The sequence below is a fragment of the Sylvia atricapilla genome, chromosome 6, assembly GCF_009819655.1.
Source record: "Sylvia atricapilla isolate bSylAtr1 chromosome 6, bSylAtr1.pri, whole genome shotgun sequence".
NCBI lineage: Eukaryota > Metazoa > Chordata > Aves > Passeriformes > Sylviidae > Sylvia > Sylvia atricapilla.
In genome coordinates, this window is record NC_089145.1 from 15675079 (window position 1) to 15696138 (window position 21060).

At 52.6% G+C, this 21060-nt stretch overlaps 1 protein-coding gene across 1 annotated transcript; it reads left to right on the forward strand.

Moving 5' to 3' along the window:
* The first annotated feature begins 1789 nt into the window (after positions 1–1789).
* IGF2 (insulin like growth factor 2) lies at positions 1790–18893 on the forward strand. The gene is made up of 4 exons (XM_066320884.1): positions 1790–2311; positions 9887–10049; positions 16803–16969; positions 17417–18893. Exons 1-4 carry the CDS (start codon positions 2210–2212, stop codon positions 17660–17662), a joined length of 678 nt encoding a protein of 225 aa, XP_066176981.1. The 5' UTR covers positions 1790–2209; the 3' UTR covers positions 17663–18893.
* The last annotated feature ends 2167 nt before the right edge of the window (positions 18894–21060 follow it).

The window sequence follows — 21060 nt, forward strand, 5'->3', positions numbered from 1 at the left end:
GTCTACTCTCAGGAGGTCCTTGTGGCGAGCTGGGGGAAGGGAGCTGGGCTCCTTCATCTATTAACAGTAGCTTACAGCCCTGCTGACCCCCCTGCCAAGGTTGGGTCTTTTCCTTTGATGGGGTTCTGCTTTTGCAGGGAGGAAAGGTGGCTCGCTCTTTGTTAAGACCACCTCTGCTGAGCAGTTTGTGAGGACCCACAACTCGGATTTACTATGTCCTGAACATCTAAGAGAAACTCCAAAAGCCCAAGGTAAGGAAAAATCTGGAGCTCTGGCACATGCCGGCAGATGCTCAGTCTCGTTGATGGCCAGGTCACTTCTTTACGTGTTTAAATATCAGTGTAGGAGCTAAAAATTGATGCCTGTGGTTGAGTCTGTGATGTGCACGGAATCCTCAGTATCCCCCAGATGTGCCGATGTTTTGGTTTAGCCTACAACCCTGACACCAGGATGGCTGGGTGTGATGTGCAGCGAGACATCCCAGAGGACAGCACAGCAAACAGAAGGATGCTAGGGAGGAAAGGATGCCCAAAGCCTAGTGAGAAAGGATAATCCTGCCCACGTTCTTTTGGGCACATTTAGGACAATTCCGACTGCTGAGAGATGGACCAAACCTCCCATCCTTTGGGGGGAAAATAAAGTACAAACTTAAAAAAAAGCAAAAAAATTAGGTGCGGTTTTTTTTTTATTGCGTGCTGTGGTGAGAACTGCTGCATCCTTCTTGCCCTTTCGCACCACGAGCTACGGCGAGCGCTACCTGAGGTGGGCCAACCTGCCACTGAGGTGTCAGGTAGCCCTGCTGCTCTCTGCTCCAACAAGGGTGAGCGCCCGTGCAGCGGGGCACCCTCCGGGGCAGGGGTGCGGCACCGGAGGCTGCCTGGGGACTGCCTTTGGAAGCCAGCGGGGTTCTTCCCCGGCCGGGCTTGGAAGGCAGACCCTGGGGAGCGGGCGAGCGCCGGCCGATGCAGCCCGGTGTGCCTGACTTGCAGCAGCGCAGAGCGGCGGGAGCGCCTTCTGCCCGCGCTGCTGCACACACACACACACACGCACGGCAAAGCCTGGGAAAAGTCCCTTGGAGGCGGCAGTGCTCGCCCGCAGGAGCCGGCGGGAAGCAGAGGGGACCCAGGCAGCGGGAAGCGCGGCGGGAAGGTGCTGTGCGAGGCGCACGGTCCGGGCGCGGAGGGGCAGCGTCCATGTTGTCCGCACGGACACGCAGGGTGGCGGCGGGGGCTCGCTGCCCGCGGCGGGGCAGGCACGGGGCCGGGCGGGAATGCCCGTGCCTTCGCCGGGGAGCTCCCCAGAGCTGCTGGGCGGCCGGCAGACACCTGTGCCCGTGTGCACCTAGAGCGGGACCCGAGAGAGGACGGACAGAGCGATCTCCCCTCTCCCACCCCGCCGGGACTCGGGGCTCGCCACCTCGCAGCGAGAGGCGCTCAAGGGGCGCTCCCCGGGATTTTGGGCAGGGGCTCGGGGTGCGGACCCACAGCTCTTCCCCTCACCTGCGGGGCGGCCGCGGATGCGCGTAGCCCCCCTCCCACCCGGGGCCGGCAGAGGGGCCAAAGCCCCCACCTCGGGTAGCAGCACGCAAAGAAACCGTGCGGCAGAAACTTTCTGTCCCCTCTTCCCTCCCGAACTGGACTCCGGAGGGTTACGAGGGAGAAGGAGGGAAGAAAGGAAGGGAGGGAGGGAAGAGAGGGGGTTAGACCGCTCTGCAACATTATTGGCTGCGTGGCCGGGCTGGTGCTCGCCGGGAGAGCATGCCCATTGGGGGGGTATAAAAGGTATAAAAGCCGGAGCGCCTCGCTTGTCTCCTCGCTCGTGGGGCAGCAGCCGGGAGCAGCGGGCAGTGAGGCAGCCGGCCCCTTCGCCCCGACCAAAGGGACGCACTCAGTAAACACAAAAGTGAGAGCCACCCAAGGGGCAGCCAAAGCAGGAGAGAAAGAGAAGGGAAGAAAAACAAAAAAGGGCGAAAAGCAACCCAGAAAAAAAAAAAAAAGAAAAAGAAAAAAAAAAGGAAAAAGGAGAGGAAAAGAAAGCGTTCGCTCGCTCTTTCTTTAGACTAACAAAATACCTGATCGTAACAAAATAACATCCTTCAGACAAAATCCAGCAGGGACTTGACATACCAAAAAGGCAAGGCGAGGAGAACGTGCCGGGGCGCGGGGAAGGCAAGCCAAAGCCGCGATCGCTGCCAGGGCAGGAGAGCAGCATGTCAAGCGCCGGGGCACACACGGATGAGCGCTGCCGGCAGCCCGCCTTCCTCCCCGGCCCGCCGCCGCAAGAAGTTGAGAGTAGCAGCGGCAGTGCCAAGGTAAGCGCCGCTCCGCGCTGCTCCTCGGCGGGCAGAGCACGGTGGGATTCCCCGCGCCGCTCCGAGCCGAGCCGCCCCGGGCACCGCTGAGCCATCCCGAGCGGAGCCGCGCCGGCCCCGCTGCCCGCCGTCCCCACGCGTGTCACTAGAGGGACCCCGAGCGCCGGCCCAGCCGCGGCCGGCGGGGCGGCCCCGCTGCGGTGGGGTGCGCGGGGTATCCCCGGGGTGCCGCCCGCGCCCGCCGCCGGGGATGCTGCCGCCGGGGATGCTGCCGCCGGGGATGCTGCCGCCCGGGCGGAGGCGCGGTCCCGCGTGGGGAGCGGCGGAGGGGCGGCAGCGCGCGTGTGCGGGCGGCCGCGGCCGTGCGGGGGCCGGGCCGGGGCTATGCGAGGTCACGCAGGGCTGCGCGGCCCCCGGCTGCCCGCCGCGCTCCCTCCGCGCCGGGAGGCTGCGGGAGCCCGGAGACGCGCGGGGAGGGGAGCGGCGGTTCTCCGGCTCCGGAGACCGGCGAGATTATTAAACTCTCTTCTGCAAAACACTGCGGTGTGTTTGGTCTCGGGAGGGATAAAAATACAGAGAGGAAAAACAAGAAAGCGAAGCCAAAATGGAGTGAAAGTTAATGGTTGGCGTGCAGCCTTCGACTTTCTGTGATTTTTTTTTTTTTAAATTTGTTTTTTTCTTCTCCCGCTTCCTTCCCAATTGCTTTTCCCTACAGTAATTGTTTTAAGAGCGCAACTTGGAAAGGTTTTAGCACTCAGTTGAGCAGTAGGGAATTGGGGCACATGAGGGAACTCGGATTTAGCGTAACTGTACCAGCAGATGTGGCTGCCTCGCCTCCAGCCAGGGGTGCTTCAGCAGGGTTGCTGATACGCCAGGTCTCGCCAGGGTGGTGTGGAGCAATCAAGTGTAAAAACAAGGTTTGTGTGGGTGGTTTTAAACAGACACCAAGGGAGAGCCTCTGCTTTCAACCCAGGCTTCCTATACAAAATCTGTAGTTTTCTTCCAAATGCTGGGATGTGCTTGGGAGACTGAGGCCTGTTTTTCTTTGGGTTTGTTTATTGTCAGGTTGTGTGTGTATGTGGGTGGCTTTTTTTTTTTTTTTCCCTTTTACTTTGCAGAGTTCAACGTGTTGTGATTTTTATTCCTCCTCTTGCCTTGATTTAGAGTGGAGTTGAGGAGCCTGGGTCGTGGGGTTTTGTTAAGGATGACTTTGTGCTAAGGACATCTGGAGATATAAAACTGACTGACACTTCTGATTTGAGTTCCACTGTGCTGTTTTGGACCCAACTTGACAATTTTGGTGGGGGTGAATGGGTCAGAGCTGTAAATCTTGCTCCGTGTTGTTGACACCCACACAAGTTCACTCAGCCTTTCAAAGGGGCTATCCCAGCTCCTGTGAAAATTCATTAAGGGATAAAAGATTTGACACCGCGGATCCCCTCCTACCGCTGCATGAAATTTGAGACCCAAAATGTGTCTGCGTGTGTGTCCCAGCACTCTTTCTGACAGGTGATCTTTTTTTCAGCCTGGCTGGAGGGCTGCTGCTTTGACCACTCAACCCGGAGTTGTCAGTGCGTGTCTTCCCCTTGATTCCTATAGGCTTCAGCACGAGCCCAGCTTGCCTCACGGAGCACCAGAGAAAAGCATTTCTGTACTTTTCTTTTTTTAAATAAAGCAAACACAGCAGGTGAGGTCTTATTTTTAGAGGGACCGAGGAGTTGGTGTGTTTCCAGCAGTGCATACGAGCACTGTAAGTGGCCCACCCTCTCCCAGCTCGTGTCCTGGGGCTGACCTCTCCGATCCTTCTTTGGATTGTCTTTGCTTTTAAAAGCTGATGAGTGTCTTAGTGGGGAAAGCGATACCGGCCTCCCTCGGCATGGTTGTGTGAGGGGTCAGTAGAGGTGGGGGGCACCAGGAGAGGAAGTCTGCCTTGGTGTTATAGCCTGGCTCTGAAAGGGTTAAAGTTGCTCTGCCAAGACATAAAGCAAGTTCAACGTGTTGTGGGAATATCACTTGCCAGTAGACTCCAGTCACCACAGTTCCTGATTTAACAGCTTAACTTGCTGTTAACTTTCCCTGATATACTCCAGGTTTTGGAAGGGAATGCAGAAAGGAGAGAGGAACAATAAAGAAAGGAGTTAAGTGAGGCTACTAAAACAGACTTAAATCCCTTCACTGGGTCCTGCCAGCTGTCTTTAGAAGAGTTAAGCAAGATTGCATTTCCTTTTTTTTTTTTTAATACAATAAATCAAATATTTCTGGGCTGCATACCAAAATTTATGCAATACGCTCTTACTCCCCAGTGGGGTGAGTAAATGGTACTGAATACCCCATTCACCTCTTTCAGCTTGATTTTTCCACAGGCACAGTAGTTCTCCTGCAGCACGTATAGACATGGGGTGCAGGCAGTGCTTCCCTGCCCCAGCCCCTGTCCCACAGGCAGACGAGGCAGGTGCCTCTCTGGGCTCACGGGATGGAAGGCAGAAAGGTGACCCCCGGTGTGGGGCAGAGTGGGCTGCTGATGGGGACGAGCAGTGAAGACAAAAAAAGTGAGGGCTAAAAATAGCAGCAGTATTGCCAGCCTCAGCCATATGAATGTCATGCGAGCCAGGTGCCAAGAAGCAGAAGGTATTTTATTTTTTTCAAGCCTGAGCTAGACAGCAAAACCTCTGGTTCTCCTGAGTTGTTTTTATTCGCCTGACAACTCAGGGTCAAAAGTTTTGCGTTTTCAAGCTTGCTTCTTCCAAGCTGTGGGTGGTTGTAAATCTCCTTTCTCTTTCAGGTGAAAAGGGAGGCTCTTCTGTGGCATAACATGAGGTGATTCCTCTGCCTTCAGGTACTGCTGGGCACCTCACCCCAGTGCCTCTGCCCAAGATGCAGCTCCTGGGTAGTTTTCATCTGCCAAAGCACCTGCCTCTCACACTGGCTTCCATTATCCCTTTGCTCCTTGGCACCTCGGGGCTTCATGGCCCAGCGCCCTGGGTGAGGTTGGGTTGCCCTATGGGCAGGAGCAGCATTCACTTGGCACTTGTGAGGTTGGCACATGCCCACATCCTGCTCCTTTGGGACTGCCTCGCTCAGAACCGGGTCAGCTCCCCACTCTCCTGGGGCTGTCCATGGAGAGGAGTAATGCAGAGAGGCAGATGTTCAGCATCTCTCACAGGCAATCAGAGTAGTGAAACATCAGTCTGCCTTTTTTTTTTTTTTTTTGGAGGGGTGGAGTGTGAGGGATGCTGAGATGTGTAAACTGGGTTTTTCCCCTCTGGCATGTGCCACTGGGTTTGGGCTGATGACTTTTCTTTTGCCATGGTCCATTTTAAATGCTGCACTGCTCCGCAAAGAAGCAAGAATTTTTTATTTTTTTCTTTTTGCTGTCCAAATCCAAATTTTACAGACTGGGCCATCTGTCAATTCCCTCCTACGTTGTTCTGTTCATATTAAATTGCAATGAAGGCCAGACTGAAGAAGGAATTAGGTCAGACAGGAGGTTTTGTCTCTGTTTTCGGGGAGATATTTGTTGCCCAAGAGGCATCGTGGTTTGGTTTGCTCAGCACAAGCCTGGATGCAAGGGATGCCTGAGCTGTACTCTGAGACTTGGCAACTGGGCCTTTTAGCACATTGTGGCCTCTTGGCCCCCGACTCCCCAGCAGCTGGACAGAAACTGTCGATCCAGCTGATTCAGCAGCAGATCCTGAAAAAATCCTTTAACAGTCTCGGGTGGGAGGGTGACTCCACTGCAGACCTGCCCTCGGGCTTTCTCCCAGCACACCACAGCCACTCTGAGAGAACCCTCTCTGCTGGACCTCTCTGCTGGCTGAGGCCTGCCAAGGGATGTTTGGGGGTCCCCGGACATGGGTGCGGTGATGTGTGCTGGAAGGCAGGAATACACAGGAGTTCCAAGGCAGGACCATCCTGCACACGGCAGCTTGTGACTGAGTTGGTTCCAGTGGCAGCCTGGTTTTGTGTGGGGTGCTGGGGATGCCAGGAAAGGCATGAGAGGGGCATGAAGGATGGAGAGCAAAGCAGACCCTCTTCCAGAGAGGGAGGGAGAGACCAGCAGTGTGTGCAGATACATTGTGTGAGCCTATTCTGCAACTGATAATGCTGCTTCAGGTGTGGGTTATTCAGAGGAGCTCCAGGTGTGATTCCTAGGATGGTACAGGTCACCTGTGCAACCAAGAAATTCTCTTGCATCACCTTCTTGCACACTGTGTGGGGTCCAAGCCCTCCTTAGAAGGAGTTTGTTGCTCAGGTTGTTGGGCATCTGGCATGTCTCACCTTGCCATTCCCATTGCATCCAAAACCTTTAAGCTCTATCTGGGCACATGAGGAACAACAGCAGTGAACATGACTGGTTAAAGCTGCTTTGGCAAGAGTGGGACAGTGGTAGCTGTAGCCTCTCTTCTAGCAGAGACAAGACCTTGTCCTGTAGGGAAGTGGCCCACTTCCCTTGTGCTGCCTTATTCCTGTTCCATTTCATGTAAGAGAGGCTTTCTAATAAAATATGAATGTTCTTCCAACCATTGGTATGAACTTGCTCCTGTTGAACAGCTGAGAAGACTATGCCTGTCCTGATGCTTAGAGACCAAAAGCTGTGCTGTCCCAGGTTTCCAGAATGAAATCTTGGAGGTATTCACATGGCTTAGACTCATCATGCTGAGCAGTCATTCAGTTCCTGCAACCTGTGCAGCTGGAATCGTGCTTGCACCAATCAGGTCGTGGTCTGCAGGTACCCAGCTATGCCATGACCCCTGTTATGGGCAGCAGCACCTGCTCTGGCAGCCATGGCGAGGTGGGTGCAAGCTCTCCTGCATGGGTCTGCTCATCCCTGCTTGTGAGGGAGGGGAAGGATCAATGGAAAGGTGGCTGTTGAGCCAGTGATGGCACCCTGGGAGTGCCTGTAGCCTTTGTGTGACGTCTGGGGGCTTTTCATTAGCAGAGCCAGTAGGGCCAAAGGGAAAGGGAAGGGCTTGCAGCTCCATCAAGCTGGAGAGAAACTGCAATACTGGGTAGTAAATAATGATGCTCTTTGCTGACTGGTTTCTCATTACACAGCTACTGGAAGGAGCAGGGAGACACCAAGGTGACAGCAGAGGGAAGGGCTGGTGGCTGGTGCGTGGGCAAAGGTGGACTTAGTTGCATTTCACACCTCCACATTAGCCGTGCTCTGGATGGCTCTGGGGCTCTCCCTGTTCCTGCTTTTTCAGGGGTGTTTCTTGGCCGGAGTTCCAGGGTGTGTGGGCACCTGGAAGGAGCTTGCAGTGGAGGCAGGAAAGGCTGCCAGGGGCTTGCAGTATGGCTTGTGCAGGAGTGGGTACTTTCTGAGGAGCACAAGTGTTTTTCCACAGAAGGTATCAGGTCTCCCCAGCATCAAATATCACCCACTGACAAAATCTTACTCTCCCCTTGCTTCAGAGCATTTCACCCTTTTCTTTAGACTGAATGTGGAGGAAAAATGGTGTTTGTTACCTGTGCCACCAGTCAACCCCTTTGTGTCAGAGCTGGCTCTGGCCTGGGGAGGCCAGCATGCAGCCTGCTCACTAGCCACAGTGCCCACAGCCAGCATGAGCCTAACTGGGGACACGGGAGCATGTGGGTGTCCTGATCCCCTATGAGTGCCTTCAATGGCAACACTGGCTGGTGGCAAATCCATCACCCCAGCAATGAGGGCTGGCACTACCTGAGACCTGGGGACACCCAACGACTGGGATTTGCATGTTAAAAAAGGGCTGAAAAAGGGACAGGAGCAAGGGGGTTGGTCTGTTGTCAGCTGGAGATCTGGCTCCAGATGTTGTAGCACCAGGAGCATGACTCCAGCGGTGAAAGTGATGCTATGTTCATGTTGGAGAGGCCCACTAAACACCTGTGGGCCACTTGATTAAACAAATCGAGGTGAAAAGGTGCTGCTGGTAAAACACTGCAGCTTGGCAGCATGGTGTCAGATCTTGGTGACATCCCTCTACTCCGACTGTGTAACAGAACAAAGCCCCTGCAGTCTGCTGAAGGGACCATTGCTACTGGAAAAGCTGGTCCTGGTCCCATCACTTGCTGATTTGAGACCATTTGTTCCCAGAGCTGCTGCCTCTCTTGTCCAGAGCTTTGAAGGGCTTCTGCCAGTCTTTCTGATCTCTCCTAGCACAGGCTGAGCAATACTAAGGCCATCAAAACTCAAGCAGGGGGAACGTCCCCCACAGCCCACCCAGACGTTGAAACCTCTGTTTTGGTTTTCCTGCTGCTGATTCCTGTCCCTCCTGCTGCTCAGTAGAGCTCACTGCTTGTAAGCATGATGCATTTCAGTGGTGACAATCTGAGCTACGTGCTACTAAAAATTCGGGAGCAAGGGTGTCTTTATTGCTGGCAGGACTGTATCGAGGCCTCGGGGGACCTGGGCTAATTTCCTGGCTGCGCTGCAGACTTCCCCTGTGACCTTGGGCGAGTCATTTAATCTATCCTGGGCTTCGGCTCCATCTCCGAGCATCCCGGGGGGGTGAGGTAATATTCATTAACTGATATTATTCTCGAGTTGCTCAGACGCTATGGTGATGAAAGCTGGATGTGAAACCCAGTGTCTTGGTTGAATATTGGCAAGGAGAGAGGGGATGCTCTGCTTGAGATTAGGGTTGCCACCCACCGTCTGCTATTTTGATATGCTTCTCTTCATTTTGAGCTTGCCTGTCTGGTCAAAACCCAGCGTTATTTGGCTGTATGTGTATCATGAGGCTCATCACTGAGGGACTATAATGCCTTGAACCATTCATGGGTTTTGCCCCATCCAGTGGGGCGATAGCACCCTTGCTTTACACCTGCAGAAGCTGATACGGAGGCAAAGCTGTTTGCTGGAGTCGAGCCTTTGGGCTAGTTAGCAAATGTTCAGGGAGGTTTCTTTAATGCTCTGCGCTGTCTGACACTGCCTTGCGCCTCCCTAGTGATGCCTCAGGTGTGTTTCCCATGGGACCACATTATTCCTGAGGGATGTCTTCTCAGTCCCAACGCTTGTCAGCAAACACAGCTTGTGCAATCAGCCTCTTGATTGCCTGAGCCTCATCTCTCTCTTATGCCCAGGACAAAAGCTGCTCTTCCCAGCTTTCCTCAAAAGCAGCTCTGGGACAGGTTGAAGCTTCACTTGATTTCACTTCGTTTGGACATGTTTTCATGCACAGCATGAAAACCTGTCATCAGAAGCGGAAGAAAAACCCCATCTACTGATAATAATTTGAACTAATTCCCTTTTATAAAGGAGGAAAATTAAAAAAATAAAATCACACTGTTGAAAGAGCAGGGGAAATAAAAACCTTTTAGAGGTAGGCTGAAGTGGGATTTTTCAATGGAAAAACTGCTTCAATGCAAGCCTTGTCTGCCCGTAGCCGCTGCCCGGCGGGCCGAGCGCGGGGAGCTGGCCTCACCCCAGCGGCCGTCTGTCGCAGCGCTGCCCGTCCTTCCTGCAGCAGCAGCATCCCGACATGTCTGGGCATCAACCCCCCGGCGTGCTGTGGGCGGGGGGGCACGGGCTGGCGGGGAGGTGGCAGAGAGGGGTCTGCCCCGCGCTTGGTGCTAACGCTGTGCCTCTGTCCCCAGGTGCCGAGGATGTGCGCGGCCAGGCGGATGCTGCTGCTGCTCCTGGCTTTCCTGGCCTACGCGCTGGACTCGGCCGCCGCCTACGGCACGGCGGAGACCCTCTGCGGCGGGGAGCTGGTGGACACGCTGCAGTTCGTCTGCGGGGACAGGGGCTTCTACTTCAGTAAGTGCTGGGCAGCCGCCAGCAGCGGGCAGGGTGCTGCCCCCACCCCACGCCTTGCCTCAGCAGAGCCGGGCCGGGAGGGAAAGGAGGGGTTTCCCAGGCTGGAGCTTTTCATGATTTCCTTGTGTGTGGCAGTAGGCCAGGAGAGGAGCAAGAAAATGGGCATGGTCAGGGTGACACGCATCAACTTGACATTGGATTTGGGGACTGTCTGGTACCATGGGGAAGCTGGGTCCCGCATATGATGCTCGGGAAAGTCAAATGTCCCTGGGGAACCTTATGTGGCTGGTTCGCCAGTGCTAAGGGCAAGTCATTACAATAACGAGGGATGTCTGCAGCCAGTGCTCTGCTGAGCTTGGGTCCTGGTTTATTTTGAAACTTTGCTGCCTAAGCGTTGCCTCCTGACAGCAGGCAGGAAACTGGGCGCTCTCCCCTCCCGGGTAGGCTTTGCTTGGATATAGCCAGCACCTTCTAAGCTGCTCCCAAAACTCTGTGGCGTAGCTTCGTGACCTCGCAGCTACCTCTGGTGAACTTGTTGCTGAAGAGTGATGTCTTACCCCTTTGCAGTGCAGCTAATGCAAAAAAAAAAAAAAAAAAATAAAATGCAGCACTGCTGTTATGTGCAGCATACAGATGGCTTCAGACCAGCTGGCTGCAGCGGGCTTTCCACCAGGATGCTTTGGGTCTTTGGGCCACTTACAGTACAATGGATTAGCTGGTGTAAACAGGGAGGATGAAGACTAAACCAGTGACAATGGATGCTCAGTAATCTATGGGCAAAGGTGCCTGGAGTGTGATACTTTGTTCTGGTGTTTTGGTCCCCTGCTCTGCATGGGAGAGGGAAGACACTGTGTCTTGCTCCCCACTGGGGACTGAGCCAAAGGGTGACTGACTACAGGAAAGATGCAAAGCCAAATGGGGAAGAGGATGGAGATACCAGCTGCACATGGTGCATTTGGCAGTCTTGCCTCTGCCTTGGGAAAAGGAATTAAAAAGTCACTTTCAAGTAAACAGGGTGTGTTTTTGAGGAGTGGAGTTGAGAACCAGCCTCCCTCTTGTTCCAGTCTGCCTGTGCAGGGAACAACGGGGTGCTGCAAAGTTAGGAAGGGACTTTGGATGTCCATTCCCAACCTGGATGTCCCTTCTCAACCTGGATGCTTTACCAGACTTGTCTCCTGCTGCCTCCTGATGTTGGGTAGAGAGAGACACAGGGACCGTACACCCAGCCACAGCACGGCTCAGGTTGGGAAGGGATTCAGGTTCAGTTTTGGGCAGGTGGTTGGGCTGCAGGTGGCTTTGCAGCTCTCTGGGGACAATCCCCTGCCCCATTCCAGCTGGGCAGCAGGATCTTCTCATGGCTCCCTGGGCACTGTGGGAAGGGGACACTTTTGAGGTGCTCTGGGTGCACTTCCTTGCTGTGATGGAGCCAAGCAGCAAGGGTTTGTGTGTCAGCTGCCCTTCCTCTTTTCATCCCCCCTTCCCCGACCAGCATGGCAAGGAGGCAAGTGCCTCTCCTGTTCTCACAGCTCTTCTTCTCCCTCTATATGTAGAGGAGCATCTGTCTCTCTCCCTGCTTTTTCTTCCCTCCTCCCCTCTCTCTGGGGATGAAAGGGAATGGGGCTTTTGTTTTAAGGTCAAACTGACCTCCTTTCACCTCAAGTAACCCAGCTGCCCAGGCCAAAATAAAAATACTTTTGAAGGCAGACAAGTCTCTTGGTGCCAAGTGGCCAGTCGGGTGCTCACAAGGGGGTTCTTGCTTTATTTCTTTTTGTCCTCTCCTGTCCCCCTTCCCCACTTCCCCTTTTTGAATATTTCTGGTGAGCCCAGGTACTGAGGATGAGGCACAGTCCAATATTTTAATCCTTTCAGGATCTGATCAGCCTGTGCCATGCAAGGCTGAAGACATTTGGGCAACGCCTCCACTTGATGAAGGTTTTGGACATCCCCACTTCATTTAATTTTTCCCTCTCTACCTCCATTAGTTGGCCTCATAAGAGATTGTTTCTGACCATGTTCATCTTCACTCCTAAACCCACATGGTTACACTGTTGTCATCATGTAGATGCAATAGGGCACAATTTTGTTGCACCATTGTGGGTTTACATCTTAAAACTGGGCCTGAGTTTGTATTGAGCACCTCACAGCACGGGATGTGTGACCTGATGAGCAGCCTGTGCTAAAGCAGCTGTTCACATGGGAAATAAATGACTTGGGGAGCCTTGTCCTGTGTGTACCAGAGGGCCTGCTTCCTGGACAAGGGTATTTGAAGCATCCAACTGATAATATTGGAAAAAAACAATAATGGATTTTCATACCATTTTTGTTTGGCTGTGAGATACAGTGATCTTTGCATCAGTGCAAGGGGGATGCATGTAGTGATGGTGTCCTGGGAGGCACCACGGCTAGCAGGTGTTTTGGGCCGAGAGTGTTGAAGCTGCCTCCAAGAGCTGGGGTTAAAGAAGATCTTCACTAACAGGCGCAGGGCCGGCAGTGCTGAGGTTACCTAGCCATGGAACATGGTGGACATGGTTATGCCAGCTCTGTATCTATCCCAGGCATGCATGGGCAAGCTACAACTGAATCTGAGCATGCTTTGCTCTGCACTGGTGATGCCTCCTCTCTGAGACTTTTAAGTCTTTTGGCTTGGCTGGCAGCTGCTGTCAAGGTGGTGGCTTCTTGCCATGGCACTGTGGCAGGGTTGGTACCTCTGCTCCCCAGCACCCAGGGACAGCGGCACTGCCCACGGAGGGATGCTGAGTCCAGCCTCAGCAGTGAGGAGTGAAAAGCAGGGCAGGTCGAGAGGAAGCCTCAGCCCTGAAGTTGCTGTCATGCAGCGCTGGCAGGGAGGGAGAAGGGGCTGCAGGGGGAGAGGCGGCCGACTTCTCTGTAAACAACAGCTCCTGTTTCCTCCTTTCCAACAGCTGATAAGAATTTAGCTCTTTGCAGCCGCTTGTGCTGACGGGGCACATTCTTGCGCACCCGCCGCTCCCGAATAATACTAGGAAAAAGCAGGGGGGAAAGTGCGGTGCCGGGGTGGGGGAGGGCCAGGCCGGGGGCACTGGGACGGGGCCCGGTGCTGCACAAAGGCCCCCTTGTTGCTCCCAACATTCCTGCGACAGGGGCACGGGGACTGTTTACACCCAAAGTCCCCTTCCACTCGGCTGACCGCCTGATTGACCGGAGGAGAGGGGACCCAGCCAGGGTGGCACCAGCACCGTGAACCCCTCCCCGCAGCATCTGTTCGGCCCTAGTGAGGGTGGGGAGCCAGGAGCAGTGAGGTCTTTATGCTAGAGAAGAGACCCTCCTGCTCCCCATGGCAGTGGCAGTGCCACTGCCTCTGGCACAGTGGCATAGCTGAGCCGCAGGTATGTGGCCTCTGCGTTCCCCGAGCAATGGGTCTGGCTTTGTGCTGCTTCTGGGATGCTGGTCAGGATGGCCCATACCTAGGTAGGAATAACCCCAGACAGCTGGAGGGCTTCACACTGCTGGGCTTTGTGTAGCTGCGCTTGCATCTCAGGGCTTGTCCCCTCAGCAGTGCTGTAGAGTGTTTTGGTGAAGCCCAGTTTTGGGAAGAAGGGAGCCTAGCCATTCATTGAAGGCCGAGAGGAAGCATGTTTCCTCAGGAGGAAGCGGTTGCTGCTGTGATGGGAAGTGGCTCGCGTGCCCCAGCGAAGCCACAGCCTGCTGCCCACACAGTTCTCCCCTGTGGGCAAGGGACAGAGCGGCAAAACCCTCTCTGGGCTTGGCAGTGGCAGTACAGTGAGATACCACCCATGGGCAAAAGCCAGGAAATTCAGCCTTTGGTCCTTGTGTAAATCATGTTACAGAACAAACGCTCTTCCCAATCCAGGTCAGCAGCAATATTGCTGTTAGCCAGCAATGTGCTGTTGTGTCCAGGTACTTTCTGGGACTAAATCTCTGTTTGTTATGTTTGCTTATTTTTTTCCTAAAGTAACTCCCCCCGGAGGATTGTAGTGGCATTTGGCAAGGTCTGTACGGACAATTATGTAATGGGAAACGTGCCCTATTGGAGAGTCATGGTGAAGCTGGCAGTGGTGCCGGCAAGGGGAACGGCTTGCAGCAGCTTTATGCAGGAGAGAAGAGCAGCACATTGGGGCTGGGGGCCACACGAGTGCCTGATGGCCAGGCAGGGGCAGCAATCAGGGACGAAGAGGCTGTGTCACTGTGGTGGTCCCTGCTGGGAGCCCACCCTGGTGGTGCCACACCTGGGCACTTGCAAACACATGCTGACATGATCTTCCTGTGCGTACCCAGGCCAGAAATTGCCCTTGAAGGTACAGCGGTGAAGATAGTCCGCTTTCCTCATTGTTTTTCTCCTCCCCTCTTCTTTCCAAACAAACACATAACTGCAAGTGGGAAACTTCTGTTTTTGAGAGGAGATATGTAACCTTTGAAAACCTCAACTTCTCCTCAAACCATGTGTGTCATCACTTGTGCAACCTTCTGTTCAGCGGGAGTGTGAATGTAGCCCTTAGGGGATGTGCTAGCAAGAGGGGGAGACTTGAATTTTTTTTCTTTCCCTTCTAAACACTCCTTCTGTCCATATCAGGATGCCTTTGTGGAGCAGCTTAATGCTTCAGCAGCCTGCCATGGATTGAATTGGGCACTGGAATTGATAGGAGCTGAGCAGGGGCCATGTGCAATGCAGGGTGTTGGTGGAGTGCACCTCTCCCACGGATCTCACTGGGCATTGCATGCACAAAGAATACATGCAGCCAGCCCTGAGCTGGCTGCTGTCCCTGTCTCCTTTGGTCATCACCACCCAGGTTGCCTACTCTGGCATCACTTGAGCTGTGGGCACCAACACATCTGCCCTGCCTTTCTGGGAGGAGGGCCCAATCCAGGGTGTTTATTGACCACGAGAGAGAAAATTAAACTCCTAGCAGAGTTCCCTTCAATGAACCTTTGCCAAGGAGGAGCCATCCTTCTCATCTCCCTATGGGGCTCGTTAAAGGTCATGCCTAAAATCCTTCTAGAGAAAAAGAAAAGGAAGGTGATGGCACAAGGGGGACGAATATGGAAAACAAAGTGTTTGAAATGACTCCCAAAGGCAGGTATGGGTCAGCTGCCCCATCAGCCAGCACACTGCTGCTGTGTTTGTTTGTGTGACCTCTGAGCATGTTGGAGATGTACCAGCATGGGCCAGAGGGCTCCTGGCCTATGGTAACACAACTGATTTTGACAGAAAGCAGGTGCTCTCCTGCCAGGGCTCTTAGAGTGGCAGCAGTGAGGCATTTTCCTGGTGTTTTGCATGTCAACATTGTGCACATGGTGCTCTGTTGTGCATGGAGGACTATGCATGGAGGAATATGTGTGTCTGTATTGCACATGTGGGGTTGCATTGAATGCACAGGACTGCATCCCACATGGACATCTGTATCGCACGTCTGGGGCTGCTTCTCACACGTGGGGTTGCCCTGTATGCAGAGAACTCTGCTTTGCGCTTTGTCCCAAGGCACTTTGGGTGGACATCTAGGATGGGATACTCTCCAGGGAAAGTGGTCAGCTCCATATAAGTCAGCCTTAGGTCTTTGCCAAAGCCTATGACTTGAGTGCCTGCTTCATCAGGAGTGCAAGGGATGAGGATCACGGGTCATGCACAGGGCCAATGTGGACAGTCGCCTGTGTTCCTGCAGGCCAGCTGGGAGGTGAGGGCTCAGCACGCCATAGTGAGCAGTGTTGGACCTCACACTTACACCACTCACTCTCAGTCCTCCCTATGCCCAAAATCTCCTGGCTGGGATGTGGAACTGGCTCCTGTTTGCAAGCCCCACTGTTGCTGGCCTCTGTTTCCCTCCCTCAGAGCACCTTGCCCGTGGGAGAGGTGCTCATGGCAGTGTGCAAAAGTCTGGCTGCAAACCCCACAACAGCAAAAGAGCATAACATGCTATGTGCAAAAAGCATGGAGAAAATCCTTTTGTTTGGGGCCAGTTTACATTCTGGAGGTTACAATCCCCAAGCAAATTTGCTTTGCACCAGAAATTCAACTTTACCCATCTCTTTTATTTCAAGACGGGGAGGAAACACAGTAAAACTGGTGTAAGCTTTTCCTCTGCAGCACTTTGGCCATCGTTAAGCAGTGATATGAAATGCACTTGGTCATTGCTGCACCAGACATGGCCTTTTGCATCCTTCTGCAGGCAGAAATGGGAGAGGAACCCTTATTAAAAGATTAAGTTTAATAGCTTGTCTTGGCGGGTGTGGGAGCCTGTATTCTTTCTGCAGCTGTCTCAGAGCTGTCCCATCTGGTAAAATTTAACTGCCTTGGTTCGCTTCACCTGCCTGAGTGTTGATCCGGCGGAGGGAGGTTGGCAGCCACAACACTGTGCTGCTTCTTTCTAATAAAATTCGCTTGCCAGGATCAACATCGGAGACGGTCGCAGTAATCAGTGTAGCGCTGGCGGTCAGGCTGGGCTTGGGCTTCCTTGCCTCAGCTATGCCTGAGAAGGCCACCCGTGCCAGAGATACAGGAGGGAGATAAACCTCCATCATTTCACAGTGCCTTTAAACTGCTGCTGGAGGCACATGTTGGCATCAGTAGCATTTGTCTGGGAAAGTCTCAACGTGAGGCTTGGCTGGTTTGCGGGCGCGTGTCAGCTGGTCTGGGAGAAGCGCTGCTGTGTGTGAAGGATGTGGAGCCCACCAGTCTCTGGTGGCGGGGATGCCTACATGGAGCTGGGGAGAGGGTCCAGCCCAGGTTGGTGGCTAATGCCAGGGTCTCTGCTCTTGCAGGTAGACCAGTGGGACGAAATAACCGGCGGATCAACCGGGGGATCGTGGAGGAGTGCTGCTTCCGGAGCTGCGACCTGGCTCTGCTGGAAACGTACTGCGCCAAATCTGTCAAGTCAGAGCGTGACCTCTCTGCCACCTCCCTGGCGGGCCTGCCAGCGCTCAGCAAGGTGAGGAGGCTGCGCAGGGATGGTGGTGGCCCTCCTCTGAAATAAACAGAGAGAGAAAAGACAGGAAGGCCATGGGTGGAGAAAACAAACCCCAGCTGCAAGGTCTGATGTTTCTGCAGAGCTTTTGAGAGACAGCCACCATTGGCAAGTTGTGCCAAATAGCCTGCCAAAAGTCAGCTCTTAGTAAGGTGGGGAACCACGGGTGGGTCACAGAGTCACAGCATGGTTTGGGTTGGAAGTGACCTTTAAAGGTCATCTAGTGCAACTGCCCTGCAATAAGCATCAACTGGATCAGGTTGCTCAGAGCCCTGTCCAACCTTTCTGTGACTGTTCCCAGGGATGAGGCAATATTTCCATGGGAGGGATGGAGGTCCAAGAAGGGAATCCCCATCTGGAGAGTGGGCAGGCTTGAGCGGAGGCTAATATTACTATCCCTTCTCCTTGCAGGAGAGCTTCCAGAAGCCCTCGCACGGCAAGTACTCCAAGTACGACGTGTGGCAGAAGAAGAGCTCCCAGCGGCGGCAGCGGGACGCGCCCAACATCCTGCGGGCCCGCCGGTACCGGTGGCAGGCGGAGGGGCTGCAGGCGGCCGAGGAAGCCAAGGCGCTGCACCGTCCCCTCATCTCCCTGCCCAGCCAGAGGCCCCCAGCGGCGGCACGAGCCTCCCCAGAAACGGCTGGCCCCCAGAAATGAACCCTGACCAGCTGTCTCAATTTTTGATCTCCTGGGGGAGGGCAGGAGGACTGGCGATTCCCGCCCCCCCAAGCCCCTCCGTCCCCGGGGCCGCTGAGCCGAGGAGCGGGGCGGCGGGGCACCCTCACGCCGCTCCGGCCCCAACCAAACAACTGACACAGTGAGGAGGGGATGGCGGCGGCAGTGGCCAGTGGCACCGCTCCCACGGCATCTTCCTTTTGGGGTGGGGGGGAGGGTTGTTTCGTTTCCCACACCTGTTTCGTTCCCCCGCGCCCCCAGTATTTCCAAACCTGTACTTGCAAAGGGACAGTTTGGCACTTGAACTTTTTGCTGCCGGGTGCTGCGTGACATCCCCGGTGCCAACACCAGAAGACAAAAGAAAGAGCAAGAGGAAAAAAGGATATGAGGTTAAATTCTTTTTTTTAATCTTTTTTTTCTCGAGAAGTGTCCATTCCGTGTCTTTCTTGACAATAAAGTGAAAAAAACCCAATAGAACGGGGAGAAACATTGAGGGATAAAATTTTTTTGCCTCATTCCCACCCCACTTTTTTTCTTCTTTTTTATTTTTTTTTCTTTTGGTTTTTCTTATTTTTATAACTTTCTTTTGCACCTTTAAAAGAAAAATGTACCTGAGAAGAAGTTCCGAGGAGCCCCCATCTGCGTTTTTGTGTGTGTGCTTCATTACAAGATTCCAAATCGACTTGCACCTTTTTTGAAATCACCGATGACGGGAGAAAGAGAGGAAGAGGAGAGAGAAATCAAGAAAGAGAGAAGGAAAAGGAAAGGGGAAAGAAGAAAAAAAGAAAAAAAGTGAGCTGATGCTCACTTTAAATGGAAGAGGCGTCTGCATTGCACATTTGCCACGGATTTAGTTGATTTATATATATAATATATTATATAACTTTTTTGGCAAAAAAGCACTATTTTTATGGGACATTTTGTGTAGTATCTGAAGAGGGATTGTAATGTTTAAAATGTGTTATGGTGCTAAAGTAAGTTGGAAGGGAAAAAACCCAGAAATAGCAAGGGAGGGTGGGGAGGGAAGGACAAGATAGCGAATACTGAACTTGAAATTTTAGCTTTTCGTTTTAGGAAAAGTGTGATAAATGTGTTTCTTTTCTCTTCTGAAATATAGCTTGGTCATGACCATATGAGCTAGTTGGCTGTTACTCATGTACACAGATGCACGCACACACAGAATACATCGACACGCATCCTTTTTTTTTTTTTTTTTTTTTTTTTTTTTTTTGTTTAAGAAAAACAAAAACAACACAACCACCGCAACTTAGACTAAAAGGGAACTGTTCTGGAGACAAACTATTTTGAATGGTGAAGGTGTTGCCAGTTAGAACTCAAGAACCTGCTTCTGCACGGACCCCCCTGGCCGTGTAGACCCCACTGGACTCCCTGGAGCTTGGCTTCCCCAACCACGGGGAATCTTGCTCTTCCCTGTCCTCGCTCGAGTGCCGGCGGTCCAGTGAGCAGGCAGCCCTCACACCGAGCCCCCGCACAAGCAGCAGTTCCACGCCCTGCCATCTCCTTTTCCTTCTCTTGCCCTTTGCGTCCTTCTCGCCGGCCCCTGGCGTCCCTGCCCCGCGGCCCCTGCCCTCGTCCCCTCGCCGCCCTGCCGGGGGCCCGGGAGGATGGGCTGCACCTGCCCCGGGGTGGCTGCAGGGCTGGGGATGCTGCACGGGATGGGGGACAGGCAAGTCTCTGGCCTGAGGCTCAGGACTCGGTGAGCGGATGGGTTTGAGAGGTGGGCAGAGGGCTGTAAAATAGGTTGGGTTTAAAATAATATATATTATCTGTCTAGGAACCATAAAAGGGGGGGAATCAATTACATCTCCCTAATATACTCTCACTTGCTAATAAAATGGGGACACTCTGTTTAACCAGTTCTGTACTTGCTTTGTCTTATATATCCATACATTTAAAACATAAAAAAAAAAAGACTACTTGAATTGTATTCTATTTCGTGGTTTGGAGGGGAGGGCTAGGGGGAGTCTTGAGAGGGGGAGGATTTTAATGTATAATCCTTTTGTTTGTTATTACCTTGCAATGTTGAGCCATGAAGCCTTTGTTTAAAAAAATGGCACTGCAATACACGACAAAGAAAATCCTTTATTTATTTTATTAAATATATGTGGAAAAGAATGAAAATCAGTCCAAATTAGGGAGGGGGGAAGGGAAGTGGGTGGGGTGGGAAGGCAGAATAAAAACAGAGAAATTGCAAATAATTGACTTTTTTTTTTCCTTTTCATGTGTCTTTTTTTAAAAAAACTTAGTTTTTATTTTTTAAAAAGAGAAGTAAAAGCTTTCCTGGATGCTTTGTACCAAAAAAGAAAAAAATTAAAAAAAAAAAAAAAAAAAAAGAAAACCTGTTAAGCAAATAAATATCCATCCAGAATATGAAGCCTGACTTTTTTCTTTTACTTTTCATTTATTTTTGCTTCTGGGTGAGAGTTGGGTGGGAAGAAGGCCATGCCAAGAGCTGCTCCCTGTGGAGGAACAGAGCACACTGCAGCTCCTCTTTTTGAGCTCAAAACTGCGAGAGAGCCTGTGATACCCTTAAACACAAGCATGAAACCTCAATCCTGTGGCAGATGCCTCCTTGAAACCCTGAATTGTCTGCCCAGTGTTTCTTGGTGAGATTTGGGGTTGTTTCCCGGCAGCTGTTGGGATTTACTTGGCTTTTACCAGTTAGGGCTCTTCCCAGGGACCTGAAAGCTGGATGGGAACTGAAGATGGCTGGCAAAAAGAGAGCAAAGAAATGTTGTGTCTAGGTTGGGTTTCCTGATGGAAAACTCCTTGATGGAGTTTCTCTGGTTTCTTGGGATAGATACAGCTTCTCTTTTTGTTTTTACGAATCCCAAAGATCTGCTTTTCATCACATACAACCATCATGAACCACTGCAAGTAGGAGGTAAAGCACTGCAGTTCCAGTTTGGTAGTAGAGCAGCTGTGGGTAAAACAGTGCCCAAGCATCTGGTAAATCAGTCTGACACCACATTGATTGTGCAGCCCCACTGTCATGGCCAAGATCTCTCTCATGGTGTGGGGAAGGACCTTGCCAAGGCCAACCTCCTCCCATAGATTACTTGGACTGGAAAAGATTTTCCATCTCAAAATTGGAGTTGCTCATTTTGACCTTTGGAAATACATTTTTTAAACCAGTTTCTTTTCAAAATTTGTAATAAACAACAGCAACAAAAAATTTTCACATAGTTTTTCCTTTTGAGATTTTTGCAGGTGGTCAGGGAGGGTTTTGTACAGATGTAGGGCTGACTGCTTCCTCTGGACATGTACTTTATTGCAGGTAGAGAAAGGATGTGTCTGGCTTTCTGACCATGTTCCAGGACCTGGCCCAGGTTTCCTTCACATTAAAATGTGCCTCTATG